This window comes from Ahaetulla prasina, chromosome 5 (assembly GCF_028640845.1).
Source record: "Ahaetulla prasina isolate Xishuangbanna chromosome 5, ASM2864084v1, whole genome shotgun sequence".
Lineage (NCBI taxonomy): Eukaryota > Metazoa > Chordata > Lepidosauria > Squamata > Colubridae > Ahaetulla > Ahaetulla prasina.
Window position 1 is genome coordinate 108980626 of NC_080543.1, and position 15916 is coordinate 108996541.

General features: G+C 37.4%; 1 protein-coding gene across 3 annotated transcripts in view; it reads left to right on the forward strand.

The window, feature by feature from the left end:
* Positions 1 to 6231: 6231 nt before the first annotated feature.
* Positions 6232 to 15916, forward strand: part of TPP2 (tripeptidyl peptidase 2) — a 65416-nt gene continuing 55731 nt past the window's right edge. The window contains exons 1-4 of one of the 3 annotated variants that reach the window (XM_058184859.1): positions 6232 to 6845; positions 12952 to 13080; positions 14305 to 14400; positions 15533 to 15637. In XM_058184859.1, the coding sequence (XP_058040842.1) occupies positions 6681 to 6845; positions 12952 to 13080; positions 14305 to 14400; positions 15533 to 15637 (495 nt within the window). In that variant the 5' untranslated portion in view covers positions 6232 to 6680. The remainder of the gene's footprint in view (positions 6846 to 12951; positions 13081 to 14304; positions 14401 to 15532; positions 15638 to 15916) is intronic. The other 2 variants (XM_058184856.1, XM_058184858.1) reach the window with 2 other exon arrangements.

The window sequence follows — 15916 nt, forward strand, 5'->3', positions numbered from 1 at the left end:
CCCTTCGGCTGAAGAGGGTTTTTTTAAAAAACCTTTTAAAGGGTTTTGATGATCTCTGCTCAGCCCCCCGATCATCAGAGGGTTTTTACTTTTCAAGGCATGTTTCGGCTGAAGAAAAACTTTTAAAAGTAAAAAAAACCCTCTGCTGATAGTGTGGCTCAGCAGAGGCGGGGAGGGCGGGGCCAGGGATTTTTGCTACCAGTCCTCCGAACCAGCAGCTGCCATCGCTACCTAATCGGACGAGCCGGTGCAAACTGGGAGCATTTCACCCCTGGTTTGTACTTTGTTTTGTAGCCCAAACTATAGTTCAGAAAACTGACCTTTTTCCAAATGTTTGACTAAAAGGGCTCTTATTTTCTGAGTTGTCTATATCATCTAAATGTTTACGAGTTCTAGTTTATCTATGTGAATAAATTATATTAAATCAGCCTGCATGTGATAAAACCTTATAAGGTGTATCTTCTCCATTCTCAGGTTGGATTAAAGAAGTTACTCTGCATGCTTGCTTGCAATTTATTTATTTATAAATAAGTACAAGGAAACAAGTAACAGTATAAACATAGACATGGACACATGAAAAAAAATTGGCAAAAAAAAGGATATAAATAGGTAAAACATAGCCATAAACACGTAAAATGATGACATATAAATAGGGACAGTAGGACAGGGATGGTAGGCATGCTGATGCGATTATGCATGCTCCCTTAGGGACCTGTTAAGAAACGTGTAAGGTCCAAGGTAAGACAGTTTAAGGTAAAAGGTATGGGGATTAGAGAAACTAACAACAGGATCAGGTAGAGTGTTCCAGACATTTACTATTCTATTGCAGAAGTCATGTTTCCTACAATTAAGATTAGAGTGAGTTACATTGAGTTTAAATCTATTAATACCCCTTATATTATTATGGTTGAAATTAAAGTACTTTTACAGGTAGAACATTTTGATAAATAATCTTATGAACTAAGCATAGGTCGGAACGTAGACGACGTAGTCTGAGGCTATCTAGGCCTAAAATTTCAAGCCTGGTGATATAGGGAATTTTATTTAGAGCAGAAGATTTAAGAACTCTTCTAGTAAAATATCTCTGGACCCTCTCTAATGAATTGATGTCTGAAATACAGTGAGAGTACCAGGCAGGTGAGCAGTAATCAAGTATAGATCTGGCAAAGGTTTTATATGCCCTAGTTTGGAGTACAACGTTACCAAAGAGAAAACTTCGTAAAAAAAGATTTACAACACTTAATGCCTTTTTTGCAATGATGTTACAGTGAGGTCTGGGACTTAGATCCTTTGAATGTTACCAATAAAGTTTAGATACAGCCTAAGGTAGTCCAGTCATTTGTTTAGTGACTGTTCAAAGTTACAAGAGCACTGAAAAAAGTGACTCATGACCATTTTTCACACTTATAACCACTGTAGCATCTCCATGGTCACATGATCAAAATTTGGAAACTTTTAAAGACAAGAGTGTTTCTAGATCGCCTGCTCTGATTTTACCAAGCTGTCTTTATTTAATATTTTTATCAATTGTATGGACAGTATTATTTTATTGTTTTACCATTGTATTACCATTGGTATTGTATCTACTCTATTTTATACTCTTACCTAAGATGGAATGCAGAAGGGGACGTAGAATTATAGACAATAAATAAATAAATTTCAACTATTGCAAAAAAGAAAAAAGAGGAAGATGTTGATGCCTTCAAAATATAAATGATCATTTCAGGACCTTATCCCATGGTATACTAGTATACAAAAAAATATTAATTAAATATGACTAATTTATCTTTCTTTCCCAATGTGAAAAGATCGATTTTATGAATGAAACGAGCAGAATCCCAAATGAAAGAATGAACAAATTAACAAATTAAAGTAACGGCTCCAAAAGAGATTAACTCCAAGAGAATATGTCCAACAGAGGGATGAACAAAACATATGCATAAAAATATTAGAGGAAGGTACTCAGTAGAATGTTATCTATTGAGAGATGTGAATTCTAAAATATATGCAAATTGCATTTTTATGAGTGATAAAATGAATTCATAAACTGATACAGAAACAGAACAGTGTGTTAAAAATCCTCTAAAGCTGTAGAAAATAAAACAGGTAACAAAAAGTAAAGTGGACAAATCAAGGAAAATGTAAGAAGAATGGAGTAAATGTAAGGGCAAACCAGACATTCTGAGTTGGTTGCAGATCTAATTCTCATGCTGACATCCTTGTCCTGTTGTTATTAATGTTTTTGAGAATCTGCTTCAGGTTGGGTTATATGTATTCAAGTATGGGTTTACCTCCACATAAATCCCAATGTTGTAGTAGAAAATGCATTGCCATTGGCTTATTAATAACTAGCTAGATGCCTGTGCTCGGGCTTGATAAATTGATACTTACAGCCTGAAACTTAATGTAGAATGTGTAACTCCGTAGCATCAGAGTGTGATAATATAATGCAACTGGCAGTTGGAACAGAGGGGGAGGGGAATAGAATGTCCCAACCTGCAGCATCCATTGGTATTCATCTGGCTAGCATCCTGTCAGTGTGTGAGAGTTGAGGGGTGTTTGGAAACTCAAACAGTATTTGCTGTGTGATCAAGGAGACAGGAAGGAGGCTGGGCATGGCTTAGTTCAAGTGTTCTGTATTAAAGCTGCTTCCTGCTGTGAAAGTAAAACTGAAACCGAAACTCCTCTGCTTGTGTTTTGCATTTGGAACAGATTTCTTTTCAGGTGGAGATGGGGAGTAGAATTCCTTAGCATCAGAGCGTGTTAATATAGGAAATATTAATGCTCTGATGTTCATTTCAAAAAATCCTTTCTTAATGAGCACCTAGAAGCCAAGAGGAAGATACGTGGCAAATTTCAAGTTTGTAGGTTTTACGGTTCTGGAGATTTTGTGATTAATGCGTGAGTGGTTTTTACTTTTATATACATAGATGTGCCTGAGTGGTTTGAGCTGTGAGCTAAAGTCTTATAAATGGCTGCTATTGATTACTGATTCTTCTTTAGATGATTACTTACTAATGTGTAACATTGACAATTTGAAAACTCTCTGCATTAAAACTGCTAAGGATGCAGATAAGACTATGAGAAGAACAGAACCTGGCCCTTGTCTATAGTTGAGCTGCATATCTTCATAGTTGATGTGGAACTTTTTACCAGGATCAAAATGTTTCTCAGGTGTATTTTAACAAGGATCCTGTCACCTGCTTGATCTTGAGGAGCATCAGTCCACCGAGTGTCCAAGTAGTTATTCTCAGCTGCCACCTGCTTGACTAGGATCTGAAAAATGGGGATAGACTTTTGAATCTTCTTTTGTGCCATTTTAAAAAGTCCCCACATTTCACCAACCTATGTGACCAGCTCAGTTCAAATGTAATGGGATCCATGCATTTTTTCAGTGTCATACTAATTTCGCTTAGTGAAGCCCCAAAATAGCCAAACTTACAAGCTATTTAGTTTACAAATGAGCCGTTCATTATACAGGTAGTCCTGGACTTACAACAATTCGTTTAGTGACTGTTCAAAGTTGCAACAGCACTGAAAAGTGACTTACGACTATTGTTCACATTATGACCATTGCAGCATCCTCATGGTCACGTGATCAAAATTCAGAATCTTGGCAACTGGTTGATATTTATGACTGTTGCAGTGTCCCGGGAACACGTGATCTCCTTTTGCAACCTTCTGACAAGCACTCAATGGGGAAGGCTCACTTAACAACTGGGTTACTAATTTAACAGCTGCACTGATTCACTTAACAACTGAGGCAAAAAAAGTGGTAAAACGGGGCAAAACTCCCTTAACAAATGCCTCGCTTAACGATAGAAATTTTGGGCTGAGTTTTGGTCCTAAGTCGACGACTACCCTGTATATTTGTTTTTTTTTTCTATTGGAACTGAAAAGGCTCCTCCATTTTTACAACAAGTCATGGTGTAGGCTGGAATAAAAAGGAGCGCTGGACTAGCTGAGCGATGCCCTGCGAATGCCCCAGTCTTGCACTTGGGTCTCCGTCAGAGGTGGGTTTCAGCAGGTTCTATCCAGTTCTGGAGAACCGGTAGCGGAAATTTTGAGTAGTTCGGAGAACCGGTAGTAAAAATTCTGACTGTCCCCGCCCCCATCTATTCTCTGCCTCCCAAGTCCCAGATGATTGGGAGGAAATGGGGATTTTGGGATGGGATGGGAATGGAGATTTTGCAGTATCCTTCCCCTGCCATGCCCACCAATCTACGCCTACCAAACCATGGCACACCCACCAAGCCACACCCACAGAACCAGTAGTAAAAAATTTTGAAACCCACCACTGGTCTCTGTGGTCATCATCCTTTTCCAGCACACATTCCAGGCATCCAATGTCTTTCTCTAACCAACCATGAGAAGGACCTTGGAGTCCTAGTGGATGATCAACTTGAATATGAGCCAGCAGTGTGCAGCAGCAACCCAAAAAGCTAATACAATCCTGGGTTGTAAAAAAAGAGGCACAGAATCAAGATCACATGAAGTATCAGTACAGCTTTATAAAACCCTAATAAGACCACACCTGGAATACTGCATCCAGTTTTGGTCACCCTAATACAAAAAAAAAATGTTGAGACTTTTGAAAAAGTTCAGAGAAGAGCAACTAAAATGATCAAAGGCCTGGAGACTAAAACATTTTTTTTATTTTGTCACAACAATATATATAAGCATAAGCATGAAAGTAACTATATAATATATAAGCATATATACATAAGCATAAGCATGCAATAACTATATTAATTGGATATAATGAAAGAAAACAATAGGACAGGAACGGTGGGCACGTTTGTGCTCTTATGCATGCCCCTTACAGACCTCTTAGGAATGGGGTGAGGTCAATAGTAGATAGTTTTTGGTTAAAGCTTTGGGGATTTTGGGAAGAGACCACAGAGTCAGGTAGTGTGTTCCAAGCATTAACAATAGAAGAATAGAATAGAATTTTATTGGCCAAGTGTGATTGGACACAATCACACTTGTATTGTATTGTATTCTTGAATACAGCTCATCCGTCTGGAACCCATACCACATCTCTGACATAAATACAATAGAAAGAGTCCAGAAATATTTTACTAGAAGAGTTCTTCACTCCTCCGAAAACAACAAAATACCTTATACCAACAGACTTGAAATCCTGGGATTAGAAAACTTACAACTCCGTCGACTTCGACATGACCTATGTTTAACACACAAAATCATTTATTGCAATATCCTTCCTATAAAAGACTACTTCAGCTTCAATCGCAATATTACAAGAGCAAAAAATAGATTCAAGCTAAATGTCAACCGCTTCAAACTTGATTGCAGAAAATATGACTTCTGTAACAGAGTTGTTAATGCTTGGAACTCATTACCTGACTCCATAGCCTCTACTCAAAATCCCAAAATCTTCAATCAAAAACTGTCTACTATTGACCTCACCCCATTTCTAAGAGGGCTATAAGGGGCGTGCATAAGAGCACAAAAGTGCCTACCGTTCCTGTCCTATTGTTCCCTTCATATCAAATTGATATAGTTGATGCATAATTTTTATACATATATGTATATTTTCTTCAAAATATGTTGTTTTATCTATAACAATTGTTTGTGTATTCTGTTGTGACAAAAGAAATTAAAAAAAAAAGAATTTGTCTTGGTGCATATGCTCTCAGTGTACATAGAAGAAAAGATACGTTCATCAAGGTACAACATTTACAGCACAATTGATGGTCAATATATAAATCATAAGGATTGCCAGCAACAAAAAACTCTGTTACAGAAGTCATATTTTCTGCAATCAAGACTGAAGTGGTTAACATTAAGTTTAAATCTATTGTTTGCTCTTGTATTGTTGTGATTGAAGCTGAAGTAGTCTTTAACAGGAAGGACATTACAATAGATGATTCTATGAGTTAAACACAGGTCCTGTCGAGTTGAAGTCCACAAGTCTTAAAGGGACCAAGGTTGGACATCCCTGGACTAGACAGTCACTTATCTGAAATAGTATAGGTTCTTCTGTTTGAGCAGGGGGCTGGACTAGAAGACCTCCAAGGTCCTTTCCACCTCTATTCCTATTCCTATTCTTCCTACTGCTATCGCATTAAACTGCAAGGCATTGCATTCTATCGAAGTGACCACTATCGACCACCATCCCCGTCCCGCATCAGCGAACGAACAGCATTAAGATCTCGCGTTGTTTGTAATAAGACGAAGCTGAGCGCAGTGAGTCTCCTACAGCGAGACTGGAAGCCACGAAAGGCGGGAAGGAAAAAGGGAAGAGAGCCCAAAGGATTATTAACCTGCTACCCCTTTAAGAAAGCCTCTCCCTTTCTCATTGGTCGACGCACTCCACTACAAGCAAGAACGAACCGCGCTGTAATTTGAGAGGCTGTTCCAAAGTCTCGCTAAGCAAAGCCAGGCACGATCAAATCTCCCTCGCAGGCTGAGAGGGCTCGTGACGTGGCCCACGCGCCGGGCTGTGCTTCTCGTTGCGATTGGCTGGGAGGGCGGCGCATGCGCTCGGAGGGAAAAGAAGCCTGCGCCCTTTTTTCCCTTCCTTCCTTCTGGAGCGTTTCTTTCTAAAGAGAGCCGTTGCGTCACCTCGGGCTGCGCGGCTCCTTCTTGCCTTTCCGTGTCGGGCGCGTGTCTGGTGTCTCTTTTAACCTCTCCTTTCCCTCTTCTTTGCTTTCAACATGGCGGCGTCGGCTGGAGACGAGCCGTTCCCGTTTCAAGGGCTTCTGCCCAAGAAGGAAACCGGAGCTACCGCCTTCCTTTCGCGGCACCCGGAATATGATGGACGGGGTGTTCTCTTGGCCATTTTAGACACGGGTGTGGACCCCGGCGCCCCGGGCATGCAGGTGAGATGCCAACGGAGGTCTCCCTAGCCTTAAATAATTGTATTATTATTATTTTCCCCCTCTCTTTGTCTCTCTTCTTCCCGCTACAGGTAGTCCTCGACTTACGACCACGCTTGAGCCCCCAACATTTCTGTGGCTAAGCGAGACATTGGATCAAGTGAGTTTTACCTGGCTTTTCTTGCCCCCTTTGTTCAGCAAATCAAATGCACTGGTAAGATTAGTGACGTGGTTGTTAAGCGAATCCGGCTTTCCCCGTGGACGGACGTTGCTTGTCAGAAGGTCGCAAAAGGGGATCGCGTGACCCCAGGATAGCCGCCACCGTCATAAAAATGTGTCAGTTGTTAAGCATCCAAATTGTGTGACTACGGGGATGCTGTAGCGGTTGTAAGTGTGGAAAAATGGTCATGTCATTTTTTCCCCCCAGTGCCATTGTAACTTCGAATGGTCACTAAGTGAACTGTCGTAAATCAAGAACGGCCTGTACTTCATACTTTGGGTTGAATAACAGCGTAATTTGTTTTTCGCAGCGTTTCCTCCCGTTGTTGCCCTTCAGCTGCCAAACTGCCTGGTACCAGGCTTTGTAGTTCAGTGCATGGAAAAAAGCTAGATAATAGGCATGGAGAAGATACAAGGAAAGCTAAGTGGCCTTCTTGGTGTAAAATGTGTCAGTCATCCTTAGGGAAAGGAATTAAGGGCCTGCTTCCTTTGGAAAAATTCAAGGAGAAAGTTTTAATTCAAAAGGGAACTGCTTATTGGGATAGGAAAGACACAACCTAATTCGTATCTTCTTTTTTTCCACTTCTTGCAATTTTTGGTCAACTTTAGAATGATGGGATTTTTTATTATTATTATTATTATTATTATTATTATTATTATTATTATTATTATTATTATTAATGACCTCTAAAGGCGTCTTTAAAATTTCCCCATAAGAAATTAAAGTAGCAGAAGGCAAGATGGCAAATAAACAAACTTATATTCTCTGTGTATGGTAGCTTTGAAGCAGGTAAAGTAAAAATAATCTCAAAATAGCTTAAAGTCAGATAATTCACTGTATATCCATGTACAGGTAGATAGACTTACAACAGTTCATTTACAGGGACTTCTGACCATTTTTCACACTTATGACCGTTGCAGCATCTCTATGGTCATGTGATTTACATTCAGAGGCTTGACAAGTGGTTCATATTTATGATTGTAGCAGTGTCCCAGGGTCACGTGATCCCCTTTTGCGACCTTCTGACAAGCAAAGTTAATGGGGAAACCAGATTCACTTAACAGCCGTGTTTCTAACTTAACAACTGCACTGATTCACTTAACTATGGTAAGAAAGGTTATAAAATATGGCAAAACTCAATAAATGTCTCATTTAACAACATAAAATTTTGGGCTCCATTTTGATTGCAAATCGAGGACTACCTTTATTCCCAAAGATGCTTTTCCAAAAGGCAACAGGACTTTCTTGGGTTGTTGTTTTTTTCTTGAAACCATTTCACTTCTCATCCAAGAAGCTTCAATTCTAACTGAATGGTGGGGGAATAGAAGCATTTACTCAGAGTGGCAACGACTAGATGACTGCAAAAAATATAAATTCTTCCATTCCCCCATCATTCAGTTAGAATTTAAGAAGCTCTCAATCTCCATAGGCATGTATCAATATAATTTTTGACAAGGTTAAATTTATTACTGCCTTCTGAGGTTTTTTTTCTCAAACTTCCTACTTTACTATGCAATGTTAGGATAATCTTCCACCCAAATACCAATGATGACATGAAGGATACAACTTTTTTCCTTACAAACCTAATAATATGAAAAAAAAATCATAAAATATACAGTACATTATAAGAATTCAATGATACCTTAAAAATATGTTTTGTAAAACTGTACAAGGCATTTGAAAGGGAAGCCTAATTTCACATGTCTCTTAAATATTAAAATAGTTATATCTTTGTAAGGCTTGTACCTATTCTCACATACTCCTTCCACTAATAGTGAAATTTTTCTTTGTATATAAACATCTGTAGAAATCTTTGGCAAAAACTGAGGCTACTTTGGTGTTTCAAAGAGGGCCTTTGTTCACATTAATGTTGTGAAGAAACTTTTCAGATGTTTTGCCCAGCCCTAATGTTTGTAGTTTGTTTCCTTCACATGTTGTCAGTGGATGTTATATGCATTGTATTGAAGTAAAGAGAAACAGAGTTGTAAGAATAGAATTTATTGGCCAAGTGTGATTGGACACACAAGGAATTTGTCTTGGTGAAGTAAGTGAAGTATCATTAAAAGTGTTGCAGTCATCTTTATAAATTAGCAAGTTTGTTACTATAAATTATAATATTGAATTCTTTAAACTCTGTTATACATAAAATACTATGTTATTGAATGAAGTTGCTTCACCTGTACAAATATAATTAAGAAATATGTGTGATCCTCTTAAAACTGGCTGAACTTGTAAATGGGATTGTGAAAACTGAAGGATGTCAAATTTCAGGAAAAAACAAAGAGTCAGGTATATTATTAAATGTTTTACGTACTTGCTATAATTAATTCTTCATAGGTGGGAGGGGGAAAAAGCCCAAACTAGTTCTGCCATGCCAACGATTGTGCAATATTCTGTAACTATAATTGTGTTTACTGTGTCTGACACATTTAACAGTGATTAATTAATTTGAATTTAATTGTATGGGAATGCTTCAATTCATAATTATCAAAAAGTTGAAGGCTTTCTATGAGCATGTTAAATCAAATTAAAAAACAGCCAGGCAGCAGTATAGTTTTAAATTGAGATTTATGAAATGTTTAGATTTGGTTAACAGGTTTAAAAAGTTATGACAATAGACTTTAAACTGCCCTTTTGTTGCTCTTGTTCAAATACATGATGTACATAATGTAATTTAAAACATTAATGAGGAAAGAGATGAGACTGAAGATGTTTAATTACTAAATACAGTATGGTTCATGGATTATGGGGAATGCATCTGGTCATATATGCTGAATCCTCCCCATTAACCTACATAGTTCCCAGTTATATTTTTAAAATTCTTGTGTTGTCAGGCTGCAACCTTTCCCCCTGTTAAGGGACAGAAAGCAACTTGATTCAGGTTATGGTTTCTTTATTTTCAGTTAAAAAGCCTTTTCCATTTAAAAAGCCATATTTTTTTCCATTTATTTTTTCATTGTTTAGTGAGATATTTGAGAGAGAGATATGAATCTTTGTGCGTTCATAATATTTTGCAATTCATATATTCATTAATGGAATATGTGCATTTACCGTATATACTCGAATATAAGCCGATCCGAGTATAAGCCGAGGTCCCCAATTTTACCCCAAAAAACTGGGGTAAACTGGGGACTCGAGTATAAGCCGAGGGAGGGAAATGAGGCAGCTACCGGTCAGGGAAAGCCTCCCTCCCTCAGCCGAGAAGGCTGGCGGCTCCCCCGCCCCACCCTCTCACTGCACCGGCAGGGCTTCCCCGCGCTAATGCAAAAGCCCGCCAAGTTTGCACCATCCGGTATAATGTGAAAAAAAGAAGAAGAAAAAAAACTCGAGTATAAGCCGTATATACTCGAGTATAAGCCGAGGGGACGTTTTTCAGCACAAAAAACGTGCTGAAAAACTCGGCTTATACTCGAGTATATACGGTATATTTTGTTTTAATTGTCTAGAAAAAAATGGTAAAGATGAAATTTTGATGTTTAGTTATTTTTGGATTCAATATTTAATTATGCATGAATCCAAATGACACAAAAAAGCATTTTCTTGGATCTTTGGAAAGCTTGTGAAATCTCTTTCTTGGAGAACAGTCATGTACCCTAGAATATAATTTAAGAAACATTGAATATAAAGATATAATTAAACTTAGTGTAACTGTTTTATTATATAAATTTTGTAACATTTAATAATTAAGAATATAGGCCCTAAATTTCTGTTTTACAAATAAAACCCAAAATGAAATGTTTTAAAATGTAATGTACTTGTTACGGTTTTGGAAAGTACAATCATTATGCAAATGGATTCACAATGTAAATTTTGTTGAAAAAATAGCAAGTAAAAGTTCTTTGAGAGCAAGTTAGGGCCAGTGGTATGGTAACTGGGAATTATAAAATCTCGGTTCTGGTCACACCTTAGTCACCTATAGTTGGATGACTACAGACTTTGTGTCAGTCACTCTGTCTCTCTAGGAAGAAGGCAGTGGCATACCACTTTAAAATATTACCAAGAAAACTAAACCAGGTTGTCTATGTATCAGAGTTGAAGGCAGACAAAAAAACCTACCACCTTCCATGTTGCCGTCCTAAAAATTAAAACCTGAAATCTAGTCCATTACATAAATCTGAGTTTGGTTAGCTCTGCTTTTGCCTCTTGTTGCCTTTGAGATCTGTTAAACTGATTAGAGTCCAATGGTAGGCAGCATATAGATTTTGTAATAAAAACAAAAATTAAATAATTTGTTGTATTAAGCTTGACATGAAAGCAAGTATATTATTTAGTTTTGAATTAAGACAGTTGCTATGGTATTTTGCTTTGATGTGTTGGAAGAAATGTCCATCTAGGTTCAGTTCCAAGTGGGGAAAAAGACACTGGAAACATGGAGACTGCTTGGAAAGATGGTTTAATGGTGGTCAGGATCACATGGCTTGAGTTCCTGAACAGAAAAGGGGCGAGGTGCTGTGCGCACCCTGGCTTTATGCTCTCTCTAAGCTTTGAACTTCCCGGGGCACAGGAAGAGTATCCAGATTGGTTGTCAGACTCCCAGGGGGTGGGGGTCTTAGCTAGCCTTGCTGGCTGATGTAATCTTCCCAGGTGCCATGTGGTGAGTTTCTGTTGCTAGATGTGTCTTATTGTGTTGCAGATGATGGTACCATTGACAAAGGTGGGGGGGAATGAGTTTCTGTCTCTGACCCATTGACAAACGTGGGGGGAGTCAGGAAGCTGCAGGGAGCTGCTTTGTCCTTAAAATACGTTTCTCCATTTCTCATCCAGCGAAATGTAATATTCTGCCTTTTTTAATATTTTCTAAAATATTTTATTTTTCTAGGAGAGGGGTGGGTGCTAACTTCTACTGCTTTTCAAATGAATTTTGCATCATTGTTTTATCCTGGCCAATAAAGATCTGTCTCTGCTTTGTTGTGTCCTTCCAGTTGATTTTCCATACTGTCTTATTTGTGACAGTGTCCACTTTATCTGCTTCCTCTTACATAATTTGAATTCCTATTCCTCCCACTCTTTTTAGGATGCATATTTATAAGCTCTGCTGTACCAAGTGTTATCTTTGATTATTATGTTTATGTCTCAAATCTCTAAAATGCATATGTTATGGCTATTATAAGAATACTTTGTTTTAGATCAGGGATCTCCAACCTTGGCAATTTTAAGACTTGCAGACTTCAACTCCCAATATACCTCAGCAAAGCTGGCTGAGGAATTCTGGGAGTTGAAGTCCGCAAATCTTAAAGTTGTCAAGGTTGGAGACCCCTGTTTTAGATGACTAACATTGCCAACTTTGGAGAGGGTTGTCTTAATAGTTGTACCAAAATTTTGGGATTCTCTGTTGTTAGAGACTCATAATCCCACAATTGTTTGTGAATTAATACCGACCCTTTTCAGAAAGGTGTGGGTGGAAATAAATTAAATGCAGGTTGTCCTCAGTTTATGATGGCCATTGGAACCAAAATTGCTATTGCTAAGTGACATTATTGTAAAGTACAATGTCAGATGACAGCGTTCCTGATTGCCGTCATTAAGCAAGGACTATGTGGTTCATTAAGCAAGAACCTCATGTGACTGCAGATAGTATGATCTGAATGTCCCTGTTCTGAGTCTCTTTTTTTAAATTCTTCATACTCTTATGAATTGGCATAGGCCAATTAAATATAATTCTCACTGAATGGTGAGCTTTGCTTCTGTTGAATATATGCTTATCTTGCTGTTTTAACACGTCCTGTTAGTTTGAACTTTATGGATTTTGTTTTATGTTGTGAATCAACTTGGCTTTAGAATCAGGTGGTATCTGCTGTAACAGCATTATCCCAATCCATGCAGCAGTTTTATTTATGTTATAAAATAGAATATTAATGTATCACATGTGCTTTTATTTATTGTCTTTAGATCACAACTGACGGAAAACCCAAGATTATTGACATAATTGATACAACTGGCAGTGGAGATGTAAATACTTCAACTGTTACAGAAGCAAAAAATGGAGAAATTACTGGTCTTTCAGGAAGAATTTTAAAGGTAACAGTATTTGGCATTAAATTTTGATATCCTGTTTTGAAACAAAACTTAAGATGTCCAGTTGTATATGCATTAAGATGATTTGTTATGAGGAATTACCGTGAGCCAATTTAAAAATATAGTTGCATTCATATTTACCTCTACTTACGTCATAATGTCTAAAAGCAAAGGATTTTTTAAGAATTTACCATTACAGTCAGTCATCTGATGTTTTATATCCTTATGTTTATTTGCAATAGGCTGTGCAATGCTTTGGATCTGGGGACAAAAAACTGCTTTGGAACCTGCGTGGAGGCATTCATAGCACCCTCTCTGCAAGACCTTAAAGAAAATATATATCTTTTCTTGAAAATTCACAAAATTTAGTTTAAAGTATTGCAGAAAGTAGTACCCCCACATTTTTCAAAGGGCCTGTTTACCTTTCAAAGAAAAGCATTTCACAGTACTTATTTGCAATTTGATTGAAAGCTTTTCTCAACAAAGTATACCAAGGCTGTTGTTATCTGCAGCCTCAGTCATATATAGTGCATAAAGATAGTTCTCTGCTTACAAACTTTGTGGTTGCAAACTTTAGCCAATAGTCACTATCTATCTCCAATTCCAACCTAAAAGATTCCCTAAAGATGGGAAAGGATTTTTTTTTTACAGTGCACTGTGAGCCTCCCATGAAGAACAATAGTTGTGTGGGGTAAATAGAACACCTTGGCTGAGTGGAGGCAGGCAAGGCCCCACTCAAAGAGGGTCCAAGCACCCCAAGTGGGGAGAAGGCCAAGGTGATGAGCAGTATTTGTAAACAGGCTACATTCCAAGAAGAACGTTTTGTTAGTAAGTCCAATCAAGTAAAAAAAAAATGCATAGTTCAGTTCTTATCTTACATAAGTTACATTTTTTTCTTTTCCACCCATTCGACCATAGATTTGATATTATAGAGCTTTTATGTGAGGACTTTACATAATAGTGCAATTATTTACAAGCAGAACATAACCAAAAAGAGGAAAACAACTCAAATATTACTTTGTATACAAACTGAAAACGTAGTGCTATGTATTTCTGCAATTTATGCATTCCTTCTAAGGGTGAACAAACAAATGTTGAACTTGTGAGTATATACCCATTGAAATCAATTGTACCTGACATTAATAGTTCTGTTATAAATAGTTCAATGATTGCTTGAAGTATACGAACCAAATGTAATTTATGTTTCTCTTTTTTTCCCTTTTTTAGATTCCAGCTGACTGGATAAATCCTTCAGGAAAATTTCACATTGGCTTAAAAAATGGCTATGAATTCTATCCTAAAGCTCTTAAAGAGAGAATACAGGTATTATTTTATACTCTTTATCCTAACTTTTGAAGTAATTTTGAACCACAAAAAAGAAAGAAATACGTTTAGGTTTTTGTGAGTTTCTGCAAACACTCCATGCTGAAATCCTGCTTGGATTTCAGGACAGACCTTTTTCAGCAAGGCCCCAGAGACAAGAAGGAGTCCTCTTGGCGGGCAGACATTCTTGCAATCTTCCCATTCACTTTCTAGGGAAGGTACCAAGGAAAATTTCAAATGATAACCACGTGATCACGGGGCACGTGGCAACCAGTCATAAGTGTGAATGGATATCCAAGTGCTCAGATCTCAATCATGACCGTGAGGGCACTGCAACAGCCATAACTTCGGGCACAGATGTTCAGAATTTCAGGTGGTTTCTGAATGAATTATAATTATAATTTTTTATTGGCCAAGTGTGATTAGACACACAAGGGATTTGTCTCCAGTGCATAAGCTCTGTACATACAACAATAGCAATAAATCATCATAATCATTGTAAAAATACATTCATCATAAAATATTAGATACAAAACTTAGTGATAGTAATGGATACTAAATAAGCAATCAACATAAATCATACTAGGATACTAATTAAACAATTTAAATTGTAAAATACAAGCAACAAAGTTATAGTCATAAGAAGATAAGGTGGTAGGGAACAGGGAAGATGAGAATAATGATGGTAATACTGCCTTTCTAGATAGTGGGAATTAATTGTTTAGCGGAGTGATGGCATGGGGGGGAACTGTCCTTGTGTCTAGTTGTTCTGACATGCAGCGCCCTACAGCGTCGTTATAGCGAATGTTCCTTAAGCAAGGAGTGCTTATACTAATATCTGTTGTTTGACGTATTTGAGTTTACTTTTATTCCCTTTGAATTAAGAGAAAACTCAAACTTCTTTTTTAGCACTACCCATGCAGCAGCATTTTAAGCATTCCTGGGAGTTTATTTTCACTTGTCTGTAAAGTGTTACAATATTGAAAATATTGCATGTAAAAAACAAGCCTGAGACCATTGGTTCATTTCAAAGTTTACATCTGAGGTAAGATATGGAATTTATTGTAGTAAAAAGACAGTACAAAGTTTTGATTTTTAAAAAAATCTATTACTATTTATTTATTTATTTCAGAAAGAACGCAAGGAAAAACTTTGGGATCCTGTCCACAGATTAGCACTAGCAGAAGCATGTAGGAAACAAGAAGAATTTGAAGCTGCTCAACCCCCTTCATCACAGGTTTGTATATTAGTTTCTATTTTAGAAGAAAAAGCTTGAAGCTGTTTAAATGATTATAATAGTAAAGTACTAGTAAGACCCACATATGGAAGATTACTTTTGCATAACATAATTACAAATGGCAATTTGTCTAAAAACAGTCTGAAGGCTGGTTTCATGTTATGAATGCTTTCCTTAAATTACTTACACTTTAAAATTATTAAAATGAGCTGATAACATTTTAGTTTGAAGGGATAATCAGGTTAACTTTCTCAATGCCATTCAATTTTTGGAATTGCC